Source organism: Sprattus sprattus (genome assembly GCF_963457725.1).
Source record: "Sprattus sprattus genome assembly, chromosome: 1".
Taxonomy (NCBI): Eukaryota; Metazoa; Chordata; class Actinopteri; order Clupeiformes; family Clupeidae; genus Sprattus; species Sprattus sprattus.
In genome coordinates this window covers 26,799,725-26,826,505 of record NC_137920.1, presented here as the reverse complement: position 1 = coordinate 26,826,505, position 26,781 = coordinate 26,799,725, and the positions used below count along the sequence as shown (strand labels likewise).

At 42.0% G+C, this 26,781-nt stretch overlaps 2 protein-coding genes across 2 annotated transcripts in view; both read left to right on the top strand.

The window, feature by feature from the left end:
• Nucleotides 1-26,781, top strand: part of LOC308366599 (NACHT, LRR and PYD domains-containing protein 3-like) — a gene marked incomplete at both ends in the record, with an annotated part of 141,138 nt that overhangs the window by 81,404 nt on the left and 32,953 nt on the right. The window lies entirely within an intron of this gene.
• LOC308364331 (NLR family CARD domain-containing protein 3-like) lies at nt 333-18,293 on the top strand (the record flags this gene model as incomplete). The annotated part of the gene is made up of 9 exons (XM_080837433.1): nt 333-588; nt 882-941; nt 1,872-3,462; nt 4,451-4,627; nt 6,471-6,579; nt 9,526-9,590; nt 10,572-10,745; nt 14,077-14,123; nt 17,758-18,293. The coding sequence occupies 9 exons, from the start codon at nt 333-335 to the stop codon at nt 18,291-18,293; spliced, it is 3,015 nt and encodes a 1,004-aa protein (XP_080693559.1).

Sequence of the window (26,781 nt, the reverse complement as noted above, 5' to 3'; positions counted from 1 at the left end):
CAGATTTTTTTGCCTAACATAAGGGTGATGAACACTGGTCGGTAGGGCCCCCTAATAATTTCTGCCTAGGGCCCCCACACTCCCTAGAATCGCCCCTGTACGTACATAGACATAAACACACACTCACAAACACGCAAAGAAACAAACACAGACACAAATAGAGAGAGGGAGAGTTGTGCTAATTCAATTGCGCTTTTAACAATTCCTCATGAAAAAAAAATCTTTAATTTTTTTAACGTGAACTACCCCCCAAACATCTTGCCTTTTTGAAAGCTGGCCCAGCCTGACCCCGAAGCATCCAGTTCGTAGCGGACTAACATCCAGATCCCACAATGACGGCAACTCTGAAGGAAGTGCTGAGGAACACTCTTGACAACCTCACAGGGACCGAACTTAAGAGGTTTAAGCACTACCTTCAGGACAGGGGCCAAATCGCATGTGGAAAGCTGGAGAAGGCCGACTCAGATGACACTGTGGACTTGATGGTGCAGGTGTACAGCACAGACACTGGGGACGTCATGTTGACCATTTTGAGGAAGATGAACCACAACCAGATGGCCAAAGACTTGGTGAAACATCTGGAAGAATGTAAGTGTGTATCTCACAGTCTCTGATGAGGCGCCTGTTTGTGTATGTAGGAAGAACCACATGTATTCTTTGCATCGGTTTTTCACTCTCTCTTTGACTTTCTCTCTGCTTACTTTCTTTGTGACTCTTTTTTTGTTTAATTTAATCTGTTTCATTTAATCTTTCTCTCCTCCTTTTCTTTCTCACCAATTTTCTCTCATTCATTCACTCTTTGTATCTCTTCCCTCCCTGGGTTTATACGTATCTGTCTCTTTGTTTTCTTTCATCTTTCATCCCCCCTCTCCAACTCTCAGGTCTGGGCAGAGTGGATGGTGGGGTCCCTGCTGACTCTGGAGGGCCAAAACAAGAAGGGGGTAAGGACCCAATGTCGGCGATTTCACATTTGGATCCAGCGCATATTAGCTGTAATACACAAACACACACACACATATATTACACAAACCTTGGTGTCTTTATGATATTTCTTAGTAGGTGAGACTTCGGGATTCATACGTGCTGAACAGGAAAAAGAAGACAGTTTTTACTTGAAGTTTAAGTGTAAAAGATGTTAGAGAAGAGTTGGGTCTTCAGCTGCTTTGGGAGTGATGCTGCAGTGTGTGGAGATGGAAAACTCATCCCACCGCAGTGGCACCACTGATAGCTTTTTGGCTGACTGGTGTAGGGAGAGACCACCAGACTCTTTGCTCATTGGCAGCATGTACTGGTGAAGATGGACTGTATACCTGGGTGAGTGTGCTTAGATAGGAGGAGGATGTTGAGGGGGTGGCTACCATCTAGTGGAGCATCAGAGCATAAATCAGTGAAGAGAGATAAACAGAGGTGTGACGTGTCCTTTATTACTAATACAGAATCGTTTCACTAGGTATGGGGTGGCGTTCAGGAAATATGTATATTGCTTTACTTACATTGGTTTTATTTTGTTTCATACGTATTGGTCATTATGCACTTGTATTGAACCTTGACTGAAATTGTTAGTTATGCGTTTCACATATGAAAGAATGTGAACCTTGGTACATTTATTTGTGAGACTTGGAGATTGATACAGACATGTAAAGTTAAGTATTAGAATACATAAAGAAGAAAAAAGTAAGTTTATGCATGCATGTTTAGCATAGGGCTTAGAGAAATGAAAGAGGGAAAAAGAAAATACAACTACAAAAATAACCACAGGAAAGATGCAAGTTAAATGCACTGATGATGCATACAATCTAAAAAGTGAGAATCATATTTTGAGATTAAACCAGTTATTTCACCATAATACATCTGACTTTTGTTGTCTTCAGATTTGATTGCAGCAGAGAAGAGAAGACTAAAACTGAAGCTTCAGGCGCACATGAAACAAGGGTTTTCTGTTGTACATCAAGAATCTGGAGTTTCTACTGTACAAGAAATCTACACTGAGCTTCACATTGTAGAGGGCCGCACAGGTGGAGTCAACAATACACATGAAGTGTCGACAATTAACATGAGCCAGATTGGGACAAGACCAAGCTCTGCAGATAAGCAAGTCAAGTTGGCAAACATGTTCAGAGACAGGCCTGCCACAAAAGTTTTGACTTTGGGAATTGCTGGTGTGGGGAAATCTGTTGCAGTGCAAAAGTTTGTCATGGACTGGATTGAGGAAAAAGCAAATCAAGATATAGACTTTGTTTTTGTTCTTCCTTTTCGGGAGTTAAATTTGAAACGAGGTGAACACTGCAACCTTCTTGATGTTCTTCAGTCATTTTACCCTTATCGTGAAGATTTGAAATACATCCTTGACTTGAGTGAATGCAAAATTCTTTTTGTCCTTGATGGTTTGGATGAAAGTAGACTCAAGCTGGACTTTGGCAAATGTATTTGTACGCTGGATGCAGAGTCATCAGTAGACATTCTCATAACAAGTCTCATTAAAGGAACGCTAGTGCCCTCTGCACTCCTCTGGGTGACAACCAGACCAGCAGCAGCCAGTCTGATCCCAGAAGACTGCTTCAACTTGGTGACAGAGGTTCGAGGATTCAATGACGACCAGAAAGATGAGTTCTTTAAGAAAAACATTCCAGAGAAGGCCAAGAGACTCATTGATCATATCAACAAGAATAGAAGCCTCCACATCATGTGTCACATACCAGTATTCTGCCGTATTCTAGCCAATGTGGTGGACAAAATACTGGAAGACCAGAGCAAAGAAGAATCAGCCAAAACTTTGACAGAATTGTACACATTGTATAATATCTCTCAGGTAAAAAGAATGGATGACAAATTCTCCGAAGACAAGAAGATGAAAAAAGAGGAAAAAGGACAGTTCCTTGTTAAACTTGGGAAATTGGCATTTAAACATCTGAACAAAGGCAGCCTGGTCTTCTATGAAAAGGACCTGGCAGAGTGTGACATTGATGCAAATTGGGGAGCACTGCAGGCTGGACTTTGTACACAGATCTTCAACGTGGCGAGTGCTTCAACTGGAGAGAACATGTTCAGCTTTGTGCATCTCAGTGTACAGGAATTCTTGGCAGCACTTTTTGTTCTTCATGAAGGAAGTCATTTGGCAAATCCCTTTCCAAAGACTTGGAAAGAGAAGATCAGCTGGCTGTTCAAACACTCAAGGTTTGACCTTTACAAGATGGCAGTGGATAAGGCCCTGCAGAGCCGTAACGGACATTTGGATCTTTTTGTCCGTTTCCTCCTCGGCCTGGCTCCAATGTTGAAGCCAGAAATCCGGTCCCCCCTGAAGGTGTTGCTGCCACAGTTAGCTATCAGAGAAGTTAGCATCATGAAAACAGTTCAATACATCAAAGAGAAGATCAGGGAAGATATCTCACCAGAACGGATCATCAACCTCTTCCACTGTTTGAATGAGTTAGGGGACAACTCACTGGTTGAGGAGATCAACAGGTAATTAATACAGACCATTTCACATTCAAAGGAAATAGGTAATTGCACAATTACTAGAGGATGGTGTCAACACCTAGCCTGGCCATTACCAGCCTGTGACTCCATTTCATTCCGTCTTTCAGTCTGGGCCAACCCAATGCATTTTGGTTTCCGAGATGGGCGGGTGCTTATCTTGAGGTTTAAAATCATTGGAGTTCCCTTAACCAATCAGCAACGTTTAGTAAGCATTCGGTAGATTAAACTCTTCCCAAAGCCAGTTGGGAGAAGAGCTACGACGTCCTTTCCAATCATAAAACTTACAAGAAAATACTCTTGTTCTCCTTTTAATTTTCTGATGTTCTCGAGAGTTGAGACAACTTTTCCGATAGCTTTTCGTGTCTTTTCCTCCAAGGCGAGTTTTGCGTCACAGCTCTGAACTGTTCGCTGATTGGTCCTACAAAATTTTGAGTTCTGGAGACGATTGTCAATGGGGTTGGGCCAGACTGAGTATGAGCTTGAAATCAATTCAGGCGGAAATACGTAGGCTGGTGTCACCAGGCTAGTCAACACCACCAGGATCATAGGTTTGATTCCGAAAAAAGTACATACTAATAAAAGCCCTTAGCAAGGCTAAGTTATTGGAGTGTAACTGCTTTAAATATATTGGTTCCTACATGTACTGTACTGAACTATTTGTGGTTCAAGTTAAAGATCATAAATGCATTGGATGACTAAATGTAAATGTATGTATGCATTGACATCATCAAGTCTATGCAATTATGTTCCCCCTGATAAAGGGATAGTCCTCAAATTATAATCAATCTTCAGATTGTATTTCATGCGAAGTGAATAAGAAATTGATGCTTGAAGGTATTGATAAAATTTACTACTGATTCTTATCATTTGTATTTTTCTATTCTTCTGGAAAATAGAGAGGTGCATTCTCTTTTTGAATGAGAGGCATTTTAAATATCACTAAGATTATGAATATGTTTAAAATGTTACCCAGGTACATAAACTCAGCACACGAGGAGAATAACCTGACTCCAGCCCAGTGTTCAGCTTTGGCTTATCTGCTGCTGATGTCAGCTAAAGACTTGGAAGAGTTTGATCTGAAGAAATACCTGAGATCAGAGGAAGGGCTCCGCAGACTGCTTCCTCTAGTGAAAGTCTCTAAGAGAGTTTGGTGAGTAAAGTTTTGGGTGGGTTCTGTGGGTAAAGCCTTGTGAACAACAATGATACAACTTGGGACCATTTTGAAAATGAAGTCTGACATACTGGCTGAGAGAGATGCTTATAAACACGGTGTGTCTTTAACTGGGTCATTCCACGCCAAAGGGGACAATTTAAGGAAATATCCCCACTCGACCGTCTCAGATTTGGCTGACAAAAATTCAAGGTTGTTTATACACTTCTTAATATGTAAAGTCCCAAATATTAGCTCTTTACTCCCAATGGTTTTGTCACAAAAAGATGTTTTATAGGGGAGGGGGTGCCTCTACTTCAGACACTTTTTTAGCAGCGTTTTCTGAAGAGCCATTTTCAAATTGCTATTACTAGAATAGTATTTAAGATAGCTCCTTCAAACATTCTAGGCTTAACATCTGATACCATTACTTCCAAGGGGGTGGCTTGGGTATGTCATAGTATTCGGGATGCTTGAATTTGCGCAAAAATTGTACTCTATGCTTTGTTGCAGCATCTTTGAAGGCCTGTGGAAAGCTCAATGTTAGTGCTAGAGACTTGATATTGTACACATACCTTCATATGTACTCTCTGTATATTGTATTGAAAAACTATCCTTATGTGATGAATGGTCTGGAAGATATTAAAGCTTGGAAATGGATGAAATTTAAATGGCAGCAAAAGGTTAGTGTATGTCACAGAACTCACTCCATGTAAAGTGTGACAATGGCTCCCACTTGACTGTCTTAGATTTGGCTGAAAAAAAATCAAGGTTGTTCAAACACTTCTTAATAGGTATAGTCCCAAATATTAGCTCTCTACTCCCAATAGTTTTGTCACAAAATAATGTTTCATGGGGTGATGGGGTGCCTTTCATTTTAGCAGGGTTTTCAGTAGAGCCATTTTCAGATTGCTATAACTAGAAAAGTAAGCTAGCTCCTTCAAACTTTCTAGGCTTAAAATCTGATATCATTACTTGAATAATATGGACTTCCAAGGGTGTGGCTTGGGTGATCATAGTATTCGGGGTGCTTTAATTTGCTCAGAAATTTTACTCTACGCTCTGTTGAAGCATCTTTGAAGGCCTGTGAAAAGCTCAATATTAAAGCTAGAGACTTGATATTATACACAAACGCAGTTTAAGCTCTATGTCATAGACGTACCTTTTGTTACCATTAAAATATGCTTCCATTGGCCATTGAATGTTGGCCGTGTACAAAAATCCCATATTTTAAAAAAAATATTTTGAGAAAATGCCATCACAGCTTTTTATATATTTTTTATATGTTAAGAACAAATATCTAATCTTTCCAAAAAAAAATGTTTCATTTTGGCAAATGCTGTCATTTTTTTGCTTAAGCAGGCCAAAAATGGCACAGAATGGGTTTTCATCCATTTTCCAGCTTTAATATCTTCCAGTTTGAAGGAGCTAGCTTAAATACTTTTCTAGTAATAGCAATTTGAAAATGGCTCTTCATAAACACTGCTAAAAAAGCGTCTGAAGTACAGGCACCCCCTCCCCCCTAAAACATCTTTTTGTGACAAAACTATTGGGATAGAGAGCTAATATTTTGGACTATACCTATTAAGAAGTGTTAAACAACCTTGATTTTTTTCTGCCAAATTTGAGTCGATCGAGTGGGGGCCATTGTCCCGTGTGGCGTGGAATGACCCAACTGTGTATAAACATGAATAAAAGTGTCATAATTGTATATGTAACTGAGTAACCTCGACAATAGGATGTTTAATCTTCATTTCTGAACAGGCTTAATCAGTGTCAATGCTGAATACTATCAAATTTGTACATATATATTATTACATACATACATAATATTTTTAAACAGGCTAAATCAGTGTCACCTCTCCAAAGCAAGCTGTGAAATGATAGCATCAGTGCTGCAAGGGACACCTTCCCATCTGAGAGAACTTGACTTAAGTGGCTATGACCTGAGGGATGAAGGAATGGAGCTGCTCTGTGTGGGACTAAGAGATCCACAATGCAAGTTGGAGACACTGAGGTCAGTTTTGAGGCATATGAGAAAGACTCAATAGGTGAAATTCAATGACAATTCCTCTGAAATTGCCACTTGGTGTGTGTGTTTCCATTTATATGTAACATAAGAACAAGCAAAATAGACATAGAGATACAGAGAACGCTGCATCTGTCACGGAATGGCAGGACAACACAGTTTGTAGGGAGGTGGAAGTTTATTGGCAGCAGTGGTCGAGGATCAGGAGCACATAAGGTCCTGAAGCATAATCCAGGATTGTAGCGGGTGTGATGCGAGAACCGTCTGAGAGTGAAGGGAGTGAGGAGGTTATATGGGTGAATAACAGGTGCTTGGGATGAGTAATCAACTGCTGTGGAAGGTGAGTGCCAGAAGTGTGGGATCAGTACTGATTGTGGTCGAGGATGACATGCAGCTGGGAATGTGATCGTGACTGTGATTGAGCTTTAGCGGAGGTGTATGAGTCCAAAAGTGAAAAAAAGGGGGCCTGGCCGGAACTTGGCTCAGCACATACTAGACAGCATTTGCTGTCTTAATGTACAGAAGTGTTCTTCTGTATTCATCTGTATGAGAGTGTGTGCAGTGAATAAAGAGAACGGATCAACATTTTACATCTACAACATGTCATACAGATCGTAGAAAAACTCTGAACCCTTGAGAATTCACCATGGGCTCCTGTGCACAGGTCAATGTGCTGGATCATGAATATTTTTGTAAACCAGTGTCAACACTTTATATACAAACACATCATAATGATCGTATAGGCCCAAAGGGAGGAGATAGACGAGTTATGTTAAAAAAAATGAAAAATGTATGAACAGAAGTGCTGAATAGTGTCAAATGTGTACAACAACTGTATTTTTTTCAAACAGGCTAAATCAGTGTCACCTCTCCAAAGCAAGCTGTGAAATGATGGCATCAGTTCTGCAAAGGACAGCTTTCCATCTCAGAGAACTGGACTTGGGTGGCAATTACCTGCTGGATGAAGGAATGGAGCTGCTCTGTGTGGGTCTAAGAGATCCACAATGCAAGTTGGAGACACTGAGGTCAGTTTTGAGGCATATGAGAAAGACTCAATAGGTGAAATTCAATGACAATTCCTCTGAAATTGCCACTTGGTGTGTGTGTTTCCATTTATATGAAACATGAGAACAAGCAAAATAGACATAGAGATACAGAAAACGCTGCATCTGTCACGGAATGGCAGGACAACACAGTTTGTAGGGAGGTGGAAGTTTATTGGCAGCGGAGGTCAGGGATCAGGAGCACATAAGGTCCTGAAGCATAATCAAGGATTGAAGCGGGTGTGATGCGAGAACAGACAGAGAGTGAAGGGAGTGACGAGGTTATATGGGTGAATAACAGGTGCTTGGGATGAGTAATCAATTGCTGTGGAAGGTGAGTGCCAGCAGTATGGGATCAGTACTGATTGTGGTCAAGGATGACGTGCAGCTGGGAATGTGATTGTGACGGTGTGATTGAGCTGTAGCGGAGGTGTATGAGTCCAAACGTGAAGAACGGGGGCGTGGCTGGAGCTCGGCTTAGTGCAGATGTGACAGCAGAGTGTATTTAACTGTGTATAAACATGAATAAAAGCATCACAATTGTACATGTAACTGAGTTACCTCGACAATATGATGTTAAATCTTCATTTTTAAAAAGGCTTAATCATTGTCAATGTGTACATTGAATCAGTGTCAATGTGCACATATATATTATCCCATGCATAAATAATATTTTTTAAACAGGCTAAATCAGTGTCACCTCTCCAAATCAAGCTGTGAAATGATGGCATCAGTTCTTCAAATGACACCTTCCCATCTGAAAGAACTGGACATGGGTCGCAATTACCTGCTGGATGAAGGAATGGAGCTGCTCTGTGTGGCACTAAGAGATCCACAATGCAAGTTGGAGACACTGAGGTCAGTTTTGAGGCATATGAGAAAGACTCAATAGGTGAAATTCAATGACAATCCCTCTGAAATGGTGAATTGGTGTGTGTGTTTCCATTTATATGAAACATGAGAACAAGTGAAATAGACAGAGGTACAGAGAACGCTGCATCTGTCACGGAATGGCAGGACAACACAGTTTATAGGGAGGTGGAAGTTTATTGGCAGCAGTGGTCGAGGATCAGGAGCACATAAGGTCCTGAAGCATAATCCAGGATTGTAGCGGGTGTGATGCGAGAACAGACAGAGAGTGAAGGGAGTGAGTAGGTTATATGGGTTAATAACAGGTGATTGGGATGAGTAATCAACTGCTGTGGAAGGTGAGTGCCAGGAGTGTGGGATCAGTACTGATTGTGGTCAAGGATGACGTGCAGCTGGGAATATGATCGTGACTGTGTGATTGAGCTTTAGCGGAGGTGTATGAGTCCAAAAGTAAAGAAAGGGGATGTGGCCGCAGCTCGGCTCAGCACATAAGTTACAGCATCTGCTGTCTTTATTTACAGATGTGTCCTGCTGTATTCATCTGTATGAAAGTGTGTGCAGTTAATAAAGGGAAGGGGTCAAAATGTAATTTCTACAACATGTCAGATCGTAAAAAAAGTCTGACCCCTTCAGAATTTACCATGAGTTCCTGTGTACAGGTTAATGTGCTGGATCATGAATATTTTTGTAAACCAGTGTCAACACTTGATATACAAACAAATCATAATAATCATATAGGCCCAAAACGGAAAAGATGGACAAGTTACATTAAAAAAAATATATAAATGTATAAACAGAGGTGTTGAATAGTGTCAAATGTGAACATCAACTGTATTTTTTTAAATAGGCTATATGGGTGTGATCTTTCAAAAGCAAGCTGTCAAATGGTTGCATCTAGACTACAAGGGAAATCTTCCCATCTCAGAGAACTGGACTTAAGTTACAATGACCTGCAGGATGAAGGAATGGAGCTGCTCTGTGTGGGACTAAGAGATCCACAATGCAAGTTGGAGACACTGAGGTCAGTTATGAGGCATATAAGAAAGGCTTATTCTTCAAATTCAATAACAATTCCTCAGAAATGGTGTGTGTGCGTGTGCGTGTGCGTGTGCGTGTGCGTGTGCGTGTGCGTGTGCGTGTGAGTTAGAAGGTGAATTTTCCCCCTTCTCACCGTGACTCACAAGAGGAGTTAGGCACTAATGTGGGGAGGACTCCCCCACCACAATGGTTGGGTCCGGGCTCCCCCATGACAATGGTTGGACCCAGGAGACCTAAATGGGACAATTTAGTCCATGTGGCTACCCTATTTAAAGGGTGCCCCACTCCATGAGGAGAAGGGGAGACACAGGCATGAGAGGCCATGAAAGGTGTATGAGCAAATGAAACACTTGCTGTGAGGTGAAGTGTGTATCTAGATGTGGGGATACAGTTTATGTGCATAGATTTTTGGGCTTAGTTTCTGTGTCTATTTTCTGTGGCTAGTTTAGGGCCTAGCTTGTGAATGTGCCAAGCTGGTGCCTAGTGTGCCTAGTCTTGGAGTACTCTGGGTACTGTCTGTATTTTGATTTATGTTTGTTTATTTTGTGGGCACATGTTTTGGGGTCGAAACCAGAGGGTCTCCGTTTAACTAAATATATATATTTTGATAAGAGCCACCATCTCCTACACTTTGTTTTCCCCCACTTCACCACCAAGTCGCCCACATCTCAAAAACACCTCGATCCCTTACAGTGTGTGTCTGTTTGTTTCTATTTATATAAAACACAGGGAACAAGCAAAAAAGAGAGATACAGAGAACAATACATCAGCTGTCTTAATGTACAGATGTGTCCTGCTGTGTTAATCTGTATGAGAGTGTGTGCAGTTTTCAAAGGGAAAGGATCAAAATGACTTGGAGGTCCGAAATGCAAGCTGGAAACATTTTGGTTAGTTAGCATAAAAGATTACCTAAAACAATATATTTTATAAATGTGAAGTCTGACTCTGTTGTCTCTTGTTTCAGGCTGAGCGGTTGTCTCATCACACACAAGGGCTGTTCTTTCTTGGCCTCTGCCCTCAAATCAAACCCCTCCTACCTGAAACAGCTGGATCTAAACTACAATCACCCAGGAGACACAGGGGTCAGAGAGCTCACAGACAGACTGAGTGATCCCAACTGTAAACTAGAGACTTTCAGGTGAGTGCTGGGTGTTAATTTGGGTGTACATAATATTTAGATTTTGGGTGACATATTCTGGATAGACTGGCTATTCTCCCCATTTATCTGTGGGATTTCTTCCACATCCTAAAATGGACACAGTGGTGATTCTTGTCGATTCTTGGTGTTTGTGACACAGGGAGAAGGGAGATTTGTAATGGAGAGGATGGGAAAAGTCTTTTCACTATGAGCACTAAGGGCCTGATTTACTAAGATTGCGACCGCAGCTTAATCAGCGTTCACACATAAACGCACAATGTTTTTGCGCATTTTCCATGGTATTTATCAAACCAGATCTGCGCTGGGCAATCTGTGTTTACTCCGCCCTATAGGGCCTGATGTACTAAGATTGCGACCGCAGCTTAATCTGCGCCTTTCACAGGCTCACATTAACGCACAGTGTTTCCCCGCATTTTCCATGGTATTTATCAATTACGTTCGGAAAATTTAATTTCAGCTATCGTAGTGGGGAAATGTATATTGACCAGTGCGCCGTAGCAATGCGTCGAGTACCTGGGTGAATAGTTGGCTGAGTGAAGGCTGAGACAACAACTACAGATGCTATAACTGTTTGAAATTATCCGGAGGCCAATATTTGCAAATGTTGCCAGGAGTTTATCAACTGATGGAATGGAATGTGATCGCCGGGTGGAGGGTTTGATGTCGTCTCTGATCTGGTCCAGTAGTTGAAGTATTGCGTGGCTGGTTAACCTGTACGGTCTAATGATTTGTGCATCGCCTAACTGAAAAAGTGTTATACGAGTTGAACAAATTAGTTCTGTGCGCTGTCTCTGTCTTCTTTCTTCGCCTTGCTCTTATAACTGCTGCCATATCAACGTTTTCAGACTCAATGGAAATGCGTTTCCTGGTTAAGATGTGCTTTTATGAGGCGGAGAATTAGCCCGCAAATCAGAGACGTGTGCTCGCCAGGCAGTTTTAGTAAATACCTTGCAATACATCATTAGGCGCACTTACCTTCACTCCTCCCATTAAATTGCGCTTCATGCCCAGGTTACCACCCATGTTTTGATGCCATCCCACCTGTTTGCAGGTACACACCCATAAAGCGTTATTATGCGCCTCTACTCAAATGCGCCCCCTTAGTAAATACCGTTTTATGTTTACAACCGCTATTTTACGCCTGAAATGGGCGCAATCCTGTTAGTAAATCAGGCCCTAAGTGAGGCTCTATCCACTCTAATAAATTTACCTTACGGAATTATCTCCGTCCAGACTAGCTTTTGTATCTCTATGAAAAATGATCTCCTTCGATACTAACATGCCTGAAAATGATCATGTTGTGTCTGGTCCCCATAGCAACAGTGTTGTTACACTCCTCCCATTCCTCCTCCCATTTCCCCTCTCCACTCCAAAGCTACCATAGATCAGTACAACTAGTTTTGTATGATAACTACCTACTGACAGAGCATGAATTAATGGCTGGTATTTAAAAAAATGTTTTTTAATATTTAAAATATTTTTAAAAAAATTCAGAGAAACACAGGTCCATATACATATCAAAACAACAACCCACTTCCAGAATCATGATAGTTTTTAAAAGATCATCAACAACAACAATATCAGGAGTATTTGGAGAGTCTCTAAGAACAGTTTCTAAGGAGTATCGATTAAATGTGTGAACCAGTTCAGTTGTATTTTTTTGTGTGTGTGTATTGCGCTTTGTCCATTTGTTTTGCGTAATTCAATCGCTGTAATGTCAACAATGCGATCGTGACGGGCAATGTATAGTCCTTTGAATGCGGGGCATCTGTTCAGTATGTGCGCTGTTGATTCAAATTGTTTGTCATTATGCAACAAGCAGAATGGTTCATGGCGTTTTGGAAACCATGTAGACAGATTATATTGAGTGGGGAGTGCTTGCAGCCTAGCTTTTACAACAAATTTTAGGATGCCTGCATTGATGGCTGGATTATGTAGCGCCGAATGTGACACTGCCGGGTCCACGCACTGTAGGCATTCAAGCTTACCCTGGAGGCACAGGTTAACCCAGTAATGCCGCTGTTGTGTGTGTAAATGTTGTAGGATTTCATACCTGCATGTCCGGCTGTTCAGCTTTTTGCTGGATTCGTCATGGTGTAGAGTCGCATCAGCATGGACATTTAAGTCCACAATGAGCTCCGCTTACCTGTTCTTGGCTTGTTGTGTTTATCCAATTTAGCTGAATGTTATTGCTGTTGCACAGGTCGTTCAAATCAGGCCAACAAGTAACTGCAAACACAAGAGCAATCAAACACTAAACAAGCAGAAACACACACAGGGACACAACAGCATGGGATGGGTGGCCTCCTTTACTATGCCTGCATACTCTCTGGTAGTGAGTGAGCTCCAGGGTTGGGAGTGAAGATCCTACTCTGCTGTCTTTATGACTGTTGTCACACCACACTGTCAGCCTGTTTGTTAGCATTCTCGTAATAGTGCACCTGTAGAAGTGTATAAGGATACTGGGTGACATACTGAATTTTCTGAGGAAGTGCAGCTGCTCCAGGTCTTTCTTTGATCAGCTGGTCTGTACTGTTTGACCATGTGAGGTCAGTGCATCACCAGTGCAGACCCGTCTATGTGAAGTAACTGATAATGTTGGTGCTGATGTCCTTGTTCCCTCTCCTTACATCCACAATCATCGCTTTAGTTTTGCTGACATTGAGGGAAAGTTTGTTCTTATGGCACCATGTCCCTCAGCTTGACACCACTCCTGTATGCTGTCTCATCACCACCAGTGATCAAGCCTATGACAGCGGTGTCATCAGCAAACCTGATGATGGAGTTGCTCTCATAGGAGGCAGTGCAGTCATGTACAAAGAGTGTGTAGAGCAGGGGCTCAGCACACAACCTTGAGGGCCACAATGTTCATGATTAGTGTATTTGAGGAGAGAGGCCAAATGCTGACAGATTGTGGTCTGCTAGTGTGGAAGTCCATGATCCAGCTGCATAGGGAGGGGATAAGGCTTTGAGTAGTTTGCCTGTAAGTGTGGGTTTTGACGATGGTGTTAAATATTGAGCTCTAGCTAATGAACCACATTCTAACATGGCTGTCTTTGTTTGCTGTGGAGACCCTTGGTTGATCTGATTTGTTGATAGGGAAACTGAAAGGGGTCCAGTGTGTCTGTGAACAGCTATATGATCGTTGTCCTGAGATAATATCACAGAAAAAATAACCAGGCTATGGAATATCTTACTGTTTTTGTTACTGTTTTTTTCCTGTTGATTTGTTATCAGTGAATCATTTTAATCAATCAAAACTATATACGTTGTGCCTCAAGTGTATTTTCTTCTCTCCTCCTTTTTTGAGGTATGACCATGGAGGAGAGCTCAGGATGAAACCAGGACTGAGAAAATGTGAGTGATTTTATTCATTTTTCCCTGAAAAATACACACACATGATTGTATATGAACAAATGGAAACATTGTGGAGGTGTGTATGAAAAAGAGAAAGAGGTTGTGTATGTTTATAGGTTTAGTAGAGCATGTGATCATTTGTGTGTGTGATCAGACTGATGTTTCATTTTTTCACTTGGTCATTTTCTGATGCCATTTGGCTTTCTTAATTCTAAAACATGAATGTGATTAAGCCGACTCCCAGCTCATACAGCTGTTGCTGAGCAACTGCAGGGTCTGGCCCTGAAAACAGCTGCCAGCTTACTGCCATAAGGTTATCATGACATGTGCCATCGTGACAATGAAAGCTGAACAGAATTTATGTCTGACACTTACTGAACCAAGCATGGCAGTGTTTGGTCTGTGATGCTTACCTGAAGGGATCCACACCTGAGTTTGTGTGTTGTGTCCTTAGGTTTTTACTTGCCTGCTAGTGTGTGTGTGATAGATTGTGGTGTTTTTGTTTTGTGTGTGTGTGTGTGTAAATGAAGACATTTCACATACCTGTTCCTGCACACACAAGAGATCATACATATGCTTCCTGATCTCCTGCTTACACATTAACAAACACAAACAGAGATAGAGATAGAGAGAAAGACTCACACTCACACGATATTGCACATATACTCCTTCTCTACACACACAGAAAGATAGAGACATGTGCTCATACACACATCACATATACACAAGAATGCAAAAACAGATACATTCTTATACACAGACATTAACCCCCCCCCCCCCCACACACACACACACACACACAGTTTACTTCTTTATTTGGATTCGATACATTAGTACATATCAGGCAAAATCCAAATTTGGCTAAAGGTAAAGTCTTAAATTGCATTCAAAGTTCTAGTCCATATTGTGCATTAAGGGTAAAGGTGACACCTGCGCTTCCAGATGAAGTGGCTACCTATTATTGCTGACGTGGAGCAGTACTTTGCCAAGTGTTTGGCCCTTTTTTTGGAGAGACCACAGATTTGTAGGCCTCGCACACACATCCTATGCACATGACCTAAGCTGCCAAAGATCAAGGCAATGATTGTACATGTGTAGGCATAGTTGGTTAGAACAGTACTTAAGGGTTGATATTTTAGCAGTTTTGACGCATAGCAGGTGTCCATGTAGGCGTCGTAAGAGCAACCAATCTCAATGATTGTGATCGTTTTCTTTTCTTCATTAATTGACACAAGGTCCGGTGTATTTGCGATGTGCTTAATGGCAGTTTTCAATTTGTTCCGCTGATCATGTGGAATGGAGAACCAGTGTGATTTAACAGACTCGTTGGTATGCATGGTTGTGAAGGTGCTGTTCTCGCGGAGCTTCTTCATGGCCAGCGCCACAATTCGGTCATGCCGCGCGATGTAAAGTCCTTTGTAGGCAGGGCAGCCGTTGAGGATGTGCGCGATTGATTCCCTTTGTCGGTTGTGGTGTAGTAGGCAGAAAGGCTCATGCGTTGATGGAAACCATGTTGCTAGGTTTGTTTTAGTTGGTAGTACCTGAAGGCGAGCTTTTACACAAATAAACAAACACACACACACAAACAGAGAGAGAGAGAAAGTGACATAAACACACACATACAGTCATTTACACCAAAGCTACATACAAGCATAGACACACACACACACACACACACACACACACACACACACACACGAATACCACAAATGCACAAGGATGCACATACTGAAACACACACACGCACGAATACACATACACACACACACACACACACACACACACACACACACACACACACACACACAAACTAATACCACAAATGCACAAGGATGCACATACAGAAACACACACAAGCACTAATACACAAGGATACACATACACAGACACGCACACACACACACACACAAACACATATACATACACACACACTCTCTCTCACACACTTACGTACACACTTACACACATTCTCTTACACAGGCATAAACACACACATACAGACACACTCACAAACACACACTCACAAAAATCCCAAATACAAAAGGATGTACATACACACACAGACAAATACACAAGGATGCACACACACACACACACACGCACACACACAAACACATATACATATACACTCACACACACATATTATACATGTACTCCTTCCTGAGACACACACACTCACACAATACATTATACATATATTCCTTCCTGACACACACACACACACTCACAAATATCACAAATACACAAGGATGCACATATGCACACAAACACATACACACAAATATCACACGTACAGAAGGATGCACATACCCACACACACACACACACGCATACACAGAGACACAGACACAGACACAGACACAGACACAGACACACACACACACACACACACACACACGCATACACACAGACACAGGCACTTTCTCTCACTTGCATACATACACACACTCACACGAAAGATCATACGTTTACCTCCTGATACCCAACACACAAATATCACAAATACAAAAGAAAGCACGTACACACACACACACTCTCTTACCTATATGCATATACTCCAACACACACACACACACACACACAGATTCACAGAAACACAAAGGATTCCATGTATACTCCTTCCTGTCACACACACACACACACACACACACGCACACACACACACACACACACACGCACGCACGCACGCACTCACTCTCTCTCTCTCACACACACAGGCACACACACACACACACATTATCTAACACTAACATACACATAGAGAGAGACACACACACACACACACACACACACACACACACAGACATACACGTACACACACACACACCGATATACACGTAGACTCACAAACACACACACACACTTACCAAATGCATACACACACACACACACACACACACTTACCTATATGCACACACACACATTCACACACACATACACACACACACACACACACACACACACACACACACACACACACACAAATATAAATACATACAGTATATATGGAGAAAAAAAGTGACAGAAATACACACACACACACATTATCTAACACGTACACGTACACGTACACATACACATACACGTACACGTACACGTACACGTACACGTACACGTACACGTACACGTACACGTACACAAGCACGCACACACGCACGCACGCACGCACACATGCACGCACGCACGCACGCAACCGCAAGAGATTACACATATACTCCTTCCTTGCACACACACACACAAATATCACAAGAATTTACATGCACACACTGAAACAAACACACACACACAGGAGATTACACATATACTCCCTGTTGCCTTCTTGACACACATGCACACAGGTACATTGAATCATGCACTCACACACACAAATACACACTTCTAATTCTCCTCCCAGAATTTTTTACACAGAAACACACACAAATATACAGTCTTCTCATTGTCCTCTTATCACTGTGTGATGGTGTGTGTATGTGTGTTTGAGGATGTGCTTGGTTGTGTGCATTTAGGAAGATGTGTGTATCTGAACATCTGTATGATTGTGTGTCTGTGTGTGTGTGTGTGTGTGTGTGGATGGGTGCAGTGGAACAGTCCCTTCCCTACCCCATATCCTGATGTTCTCTCCTTTTGTCTGCAGATGCCTGTGAGCTCACACTGGACCCAAACACAGCAGCCAGAGGTCTCTCTCTCTCTGAGGGGAACAGAAAGGTGACAGATGCGAGTCAGCAGCAGCCATATCCTGACCACCCAGAGAGATTTGACTCCTATGATCAGGTGCTGTGTAGAGAGGGTCTGTCTGGACGATGCTACTGGGAGGCTGAGTGGAGTGGTGGTAGGGCCCTTATAGCAGTTGCATATAAGAGCATGGAGAGGAAAGGGGGGAGTAATGGCTGCTTGTTTGGACGTAATGACAAGTCCTGGAGTCTGGATTGCTCTAGTAACAGTTTCTCTGCCCATCACAATAATAAGAAGACTGCCATACCTGCCCCCTCCTCCAGCTCCAGCAGAATAGGAGTGTACCTGGACTGGCCAGCAGGCACTCTGTCCTTCTACAGCGTCTCCTCTGACACACTCACCCACCTGCACACGTTCCACTCCACATTCACTGAGCCCCTCTATCCTGGGTTTTGGGTTTGGTCTTACTCCACAGTGTCCCTGTGCCAGATCACATGACCTCCTGATCCTGCAGGATCACCAGAGTCTGCAGAAGAGTCACACTCTCCTGTTCAAACACCATTGTGTGATGCTGTGATGGAACATATTGATAATTAATATATAATTATTGAGCCGATTACATGTTGATAAACATACTGCTATGGAGATCAAGGTTAATTAAGCATCACTGTAATCATAGTTAAACTGTTCAAAATATGCTGGGGAATAAAAAAGGGAAACAAATTTGAATCTCTCTTTGTCTCTGTGTTTGTATGTGTGTGTGTGTGTGTGTGTGTCACTCACTCACCAGTGAACCCTAACCCTCTATCTCTCTCTCTCTCTCTTTCTCCTCATTTCTCAGCCCTCTATCTCTCGCTGTCTCTTTCTCCTCATTTCTCATCCCCTCTCTTTTTTGCCAAAGATAGAGAGGGGATCCAGCTGGGGGTTCACTTTCTTTTGAAAATACACTAATTGTTTCATATAGTTTCATGTAGTTTTTTTGGCTACTCAAACAATTCCCTCTAAACAAGTACATGCAAATGATAAACATAAACCTGACATTTCATCTATGGGAAATTGGTGATGAAAAAAAAAATGTGTTTGACCATAACATTATTTCAATGCACACCATTCAAGCATTGGGAGACACTGCCCACATGTTTAATTTGAAATATCTGACACATCTTTCATTTGAACTAAGCCATCCTGTCCAAAGTATCCTCCTTACTGGAATTCAAAAGCAACACTAATGATCCGTCTCAGCGCTTCTCTCACTACCCCACGACCCTCGATGGGCTGGGGCAAGGCAGTGGATCACGCCGTCACAAAGTGGGAGGGGGGGCAGGAGGGCAGTAGACTACTGAACTACTGACTGACCTCAGCAATATGGCTGATCAGCCATTATGCACGCACACACACAGTTATTTCCTGTTGCTTATTGTGATCCGATTTGTAAGTGGATATCACAACATTGTCGTAACATCCTGTCACCACTAGATGGCAGTAGTGCGCTGGATTTCATAGAGACGCATTTCACCACCAACAACCCATTTTAGAGGCCCTTATGGTTAATTATGTTAAAGCCCATTTACACTATTGTGTTCTGTAGGCATATCCACATGATTGTTCCATAACATTAACTCTAAAATAACTTTTAATCAAGTTTCCTTTCTCCTACCCGTTGTAGGCCTCCCTTCCAAACACAACAAGGCTGTAACTACAGTATTTATTGAACAGGGTCTCGATTTCTTTTGAAAATGAAGTTATAAAAAGTGAGTTCCAATGTCCACATAGTAAGGCCTATCCTTGTTGATGAATAGGTATAATGTCATGGAAAGTAAACAATGAATCTATTTAATTTACTGTTTTATTGCATACTAGACGTTGCATTTAGGAATAAACAGGTCATATTTTCCCCACTAATTCTTAGGCTTTTTCCCCATTTGATGTTTGGAGTGGTCTAATTTCAATTAACCACAACTAGTGTTCTACAAAAATATGAAGCGTCTTCTCTATGGAAGACTGCATCAACAGATCTGATGTTGGATATAAAGCCATTGAAGCTACAATACCCAGACCTGCAGAATAGGTGTCAATGCAGATCGATTTGCAATGGAGACCCGGGTCAGTTGCTGGGTCCATCTTGAGAATGCTGTCATGACCCGGCTCATAAGCCACAACATACATTTGAGCCAGACCACAGAGTGTACAAAAACAGGAGGTTATTTCAATAGAGTGTGCACCAGCATCAAACACAGGCTGAAAGTGCAAAGGCACCTTCTGAAGACCAACAGCTTACTTTTACTTTTCATGACATCACATGTGTTACTGTAGAGTATATTGCAAATATATGTGTCTAATTTGTGTTTAACTATATTTAATTAATTTCTAGCAAAAGCATATGTGGAATTGTGTATATGTTTGTCAGACAATCTATACAACCTACCCAAGAACACAAAACAACAACAAAAACAACTGACTAGAATGTTATTGTAATGCATGATGCATTCTTAATCAATATGCATGAATTTGGGGAAACTTTTTATTGAGTTTAATAAAAGTATAACAGATATAGATCCAGGGATGTTGCTCAAGCTTAAAGTGAGCACCTAGAGACTGCACTTTAAATGTAAGCAGAGATTCAGCCACATGAGTTAGAGATAAAACTCAATTATAACATGATATGTGTAGAGTCACTCAGTCAACCAGTATAATAATGAATAAGTGAGGACATTAATAATGAATAAGTGAGGACATTCACCACACAGATTCAGAACAAACAACAGCCCAATAGAAAAGCCCATAACATAATGAAATTCAAAACAAATTGTAGGATATTGCTAGCCTGACGATGTCATACTCATAATTCTAGTCAAAATATGAGTCTGAGTCTGCTCCATTGAGCTGTGATTATGGGGCGTGTTTCAACGAACCAGGAAAGAAAATGCCTCTTCGCTCAATTGGATACCTAGAACTAATCAGAGCAACGTAGTATGACCATCTGATACATTCAACTTTTACCGGATCCCGTAGGAAGGACGGCAAAAACATATTTTCGATCGACAAATGCCTTAATCGCGTTTCTCTGTTCCTCTTTCAAAATGAATGCGCCGTCAATATCTGTGAGATATACTTGATCACGTTATACTATAAGTTTAGCAGCGAGGCTAGCAAAAGCTTGATGTGTTTCAATGGATTTTTTGTGTAAGCGTTAGCAATAACCTAAAAATAATGGTCTAGAGAGCTTTAGTTAAGACCAACAATATTCTGCAACATTCGTGTTGCACATACACAACTAACCGAGTCAATTTAGACATTAAAAAAGTCGTGTAGATAGCTTAATTCACATGAAATATTTCCCACTAACAGGCTCACGAGACGCTGCCATCTTTGTTGGATTTCGAATCTACCGCTTGATCATCTGTCCATCATCGTATAAAGCCCGCCCTGGCACTTTGATTGGCTGTACTGTTTTCTACCAGGAAAAATGTCTCCCCAACGGTCTTAGAGCCAGACCGAACTTCCCGACCAAATTTTTTTCTGTGGGCGGGGTTCGGGCTGGTATCCAGGCTAGGATATTGCAACAAAATCTATCGAAATGTGAAACGAAAATATAGTCTTGTCCTGCTGCATCTCACCTTATGGGATGGCATTGCCTTGCCTCTTGCATGCCTATTGTTTTTGCATTTCTGGTAATAAAATGATATGATGTGTCTATCTTGAATTACAGTATTTTAGTACTTTTGAGAAATGTAAACGTATGTTAACACTTCCAACACTAAGGCCTTTTTTGACTCTGTTAAGTATTCTGCCATGCCTGATATTTTTGTATATTTCACCCAACTTAAAACCATAAGGCCAAAGTGGCATTTATGATTATATTCTAGAACACCTCAGCAAAAAATTAATGAAAGTAAAAGGAATGTAGTAAAACACGTTTTTTTATTAAAATGAAATCTAAAGACACTAAAATGAAATCTAGTTTTAGAGGTGCTCAGACTTTGTATAAAAACACATTGTTAATATTTTGGAAGTTTTCTTTTTTACTCTGAACCTTGTAAACATAGGTGTTTGCTCCACATAGGTGAGTTTAGCATTCAGAAAGTGTGTGTGGTTTCTATACTAATTATGAGTATTATAGAAAGTGACACTTTTCTTCACTTAGACAACTATGCATATTGATGAGAGAGGTGTGAACATTCTGGGACACCTTGGTCAAATGACAATTGCCATGACGTAATAGCCCTGGAATGTCTTTGTGCCCCACTACCCCCTACAGGTTTTCTTGACACATCAGGAACCAATGGTGATCACTGAATTACCATGCCCTTATCATATGAATAGTTGTCATTTGCTAATGGGAGGGTCAAAACCTCACTCAGAGGCTGAAATGTGCAAGGGATTAGTTATATCCTCCTTACAAAGTGATTATTTATACTTTAGTTTCAAACTGTATGTATTTAAAAAGTAAAGGGTTCAAGGTTGCTGTGGGTGTTAGTTTTATGTTTGTGGGACAAAAACTTGCTGAGATTTTAAATTCTATTAATAAAAATACCACAAATGTAGCCTATGACATGAGTGGAGCAAGGACAACATTGACATCATCACAGGAGGAGTTTTTTCTGGAGTATACTGCTTTTATTGACAAGTACACTGAAGAAAAGGCAAATTCTTTCATTAAGCATTGGAATCATCTTCCATGTAGGCCAAATCAAATATAGAGAAAACATACTGGCCAAAGCCATATAGTGAACCTCATTTAGAGAGGAAGAAGAGGCTCTGTAGAGAAAGAATATGAACAACACTGTGGTTATTGTAGTTAATGTGTCTTCTGTCTCATAAGGGTTGTACTGCATTGGGAAAAAAGCTGTGCAATATGTCCCTTCTGAGCATCTAGGATGCGGGGATAATCCTTACTGCTAACTCAGAGCTACACCTCAGTGGTAAGTCTGTGCAATTTGCCAGGCAAGAATGTGCTGTTATTAAACAAGAATTAAGAAGAAGGAGACTTCTCATGAATTAGCTAGTGTGACCACTACAGTCCTCAGAATCACAACTCACACAACAGTCACTGTCACCACACAATGGCGTGTCATCATCGCTTTTGCTCCTTACATAACTTATACATGATTTTACGGAATAACTGATGTTACGTTATGGTCTCAATAATTGTTTTGACCTCTGAAATGATAATTAAAGCAGAAGATGCTTGGTCTTAAACTAGCGCGCTAACTACCATGCAAAAACCTTGATAAAAACTTGTAGCCACTACATTTTTACACTGACCTAATATTTGAGATTTGTGACCTGAATAAATGTGATTGTTCTATTAAGGAAGGGTACAGTCCTGCCGGACATTTTCATTAATCGTCCCCTCCTCGATCACATTTCCAAACACGGTGTAATCCAATGCATCCCAGTTGATCACAGTCCCACCTTCGACAATCTTTTTCTCTGAGAACTGTGTGATTTCGCATGGGGAGATCACCCGGTCCCACATGTGCACATCCGTGAGCTGACCAATCAGTGCATCGTTTGAGCTGAAATGGCCACCGTACGCGTCTTGGTCTTGACCGAGCACGATGACAGGTGTTCCTCTTAGAGATCCGCCCTTGAAGAGGGACTTCCTGGAGCTGGGTTTGCCGTTCACACAGACTTGGGTCAGGCCGGTTGAGGACTCCCAGGTCGCACAGAACGAGTTCCACCCATTCAACTCGTCTGGGAGCCCCCAAAAGTCTGCCATGGCGCTACCAATGTACATTTGGTGCCGGTTACGTCCCTGCTTGCAGAGCAGGAAACCGTTGCTGTGGAAATGGGTTGCCAGGGAGAAGAAGGTTTGCTCTCTGTCTTTGTCAGGGATGTCGGAGAAATACCTGAGACATACGCTAGCTACGTCAATATCCCCGCTTAGGTTTGGGTTTAGCTTGACGTAACTGTCTGCCGTCTCCACTGGGGGCACGTGTAACTGTGAAGACAGCAAATGGATCTAAAATAAACAAGAGGACACACAAACAGTCACACATGAACATAAAGGAGGGAAATAAACATGACAACACCTGACCTATGAAGAATGCTTGACTGACATGGCTTGTATAAAACAGAGAGTGATGCTTGATGTAGGCCTGAAAGTGCCACTAATTTTAGATAAAAGTTTCTTGCTTAAACATGACCCTTGGGCAGAACTCCTTTTTATGAAGGTCAGTTTAGTTTAATTTCTTCACCCAACAGGAATACTGATTGTTACTTACCCCTCCTTTATCATCATCTTTGACTATTAGGGGAATCACTGGCCTTCCCAGTGCTCATAAATCATCTCATCTCCCCACTGGTGAGGAAATGGGGAAGCCAGCTAAAAGGATATGAATTTATCCCAATTATCAGAGACTCAGTCAAGTGAATGGAATATCAAATTCAGGCTTTAATCTTTACGGTGATGCGCATCAGAGGAGTGAGAACAGGACTTGGTTTCACCACTAAGGTTTCACCGCCTGTCTGTTTAGGGATCCTCTGTATTTAATCTTAGGAGAGTAAGGGGCGGAGGGTTACCTGAATGCTAATTCTTATCTAGGAGGCAGCATGTTTAGGATGATATATATTCATGGGGGGAACCTGGCAGGGGTGTCATCACTCCCACAGTGATCAAGGCATACTTGGCACTTACAGAATACACAGGAAAGCTTTACAATTAACATTATATAACTATTGACTGTGGAATACATTGAATAACCTGACTCCTTATTCCAGATACAATCACAGCGTAAACCAAGTATCTATCGTACTGTATAGTCCATGCCTTTTCCCTGTTGGGTCCTCCTCAGTCTCGTATACACAAGTCTAAACTGTGTGGTGTGTATCTGAACATCTGTATGATTGTGTGTATGTGTGTGTGTGTGTGTGTGTGTGTGTGTGTGTGTCTCCTCTTGTCTTCAGATGCCTGTGAGCTCACACTGGACCCAAACACAGCATACAGATGTTTCTCTCTCTCTGAGGGGAACAGAAAGGTGACATGTTTGAGTAAGCAGCAGCCGTATCCTGACCACCAAAAGAGATTTGACAACTGTGATCAGGTGCTGTGTAGAGAGGGTCAGTCTGGATGCTGCTACTGGGAGGCTGAGTGCAGTGGTCGTAGGGATGAGAAAGCAGTGGCATATAAAAGCATGGAGAGGAAAGGGACGAGTAATGACAGCATGTTTGGGCGTAATGACAAGTCCTGGAGTCTGGAATGCTCTGGTGACAGTTACTCTGCCAGGCAAAATAATACATTTTTTTACCATTTCAAAAAACATGAGAATCAAAAGTATTGTTGTATAATTGTGCTGTGAGTCACATGCTTGGATCATGGCTGAGCAATTAATGCATCTGATACATTTGGGTCCTGAAGTGCATTTGTTTTGAATTGTGGACTCAAATGTGTTTGTGTGTGCATGTCTTCTAACTACTGTGTGTGTGTGTTTGTGTGTGTGTGTCTGTGTGTGTGTGTGTGTGTGTGTGTGTGTGTGTGTGTGTGTGTGTGTGTGTGTGTGTGTGTGTGTGTGTGTGTGTGTGTGTGTGTGTGTGTGTGTGTGTGTGTGTGTGCATGTGTGTGTGTGTGTGCATGCGTGTGCTTGTGTGTGTCTGTTACGACAGGTAAGCTATAGGTGCACTTTAGATTAGATACTTCACTGCCGTGTCCCATCCCAACCACTAGAGGGTGCATTGCTTTGCCTGCTGGCTGCTCATTGGGGATTTTAAACAGCTAATGTGATCAATGGCGGGACTCATGTTTTTGATGCAGGGTGGTTGCCGGCCTTCTCCTGGACGCCGCGCTGAGTGTTCATCACCTTCTCTGGGAATATTTACTGGGGATTTGCCTTGTGGAGTGTCTCTAGAATGTCGAGGCCATCTAGATGTATAATTGAACATGCACACACACACACGCACACACGCAAACACACACACACACACACACACACACGCACACACACGCACACACGCACACACACACACACACACACACACACACACACACACACACACACACACACACACACACACAGACACACAGACACAGACACAGACACAGACACACACACACACACACACACACACACACACAGACACACACACACACACACATCCTGGGTCACACACACACACACACACACAGATGCATAGTAGAACAGACACACACACACACACACAAACAGATGTGTAATTGAACATACACACAGACACACATACACACACAGATACATAAATGAACATACACACACAAACACAGATGTATATTTGAACCTACACGCACACACACACACACACACACACACAGACACACACACGCACACACACAGATGTATAATTGAACACACATTCTCCCATGCTATGTCTAGGAGGTGAGGAAACTCGTCTCCCTCTTCACTCACTACTTTTCCAACACCACTTTGATGGAAAATACTCCAGTTGAGCTTCCTGCTGCCATGTTTCCTCCCTTCTTCCCTGTCCAGTAGAGCAGAGAGGGAGAGGAGACATCCAATGAAACAGCAGCATGGCGCTTAAGGGAGAACTAATGGCCGTTTTTGATCCAAACAGCCTTCTGCTCATCTGGCCTCCGTGCTCACGGGCTCTGTTCCGATATCCATACCCTCCGTACCTACCATCCTTAGATTGAGTATGTAGGGTGCTCCGATTTCGATCGCGGTGAAAAGAAGTATACCCAAAGGACCCGTATGTGTACTCATAACGGACAAAACTTTGAGTGTGGAACCAGGGTACACTTTCCATTCTCAACGGCCGCCATCTTGTCTACGTAGCGGAAGAGCTGGAGCCAGGCAGTGCTTTTCGTTTTATTTCGAAATCAATGGGGGACATAACGGCTATGGTGGCTACGATAGCAGAGTCAGTAGACCACAAGGCTACAGACCGTAAATGTCAATATCAGCAGTAATTAAACAACTGTACTGATATTAAATGTACTACTAAGATGCCATTCTCAAATTAAAGCCAGTGACATGAGTATTTTGGTGGTTTT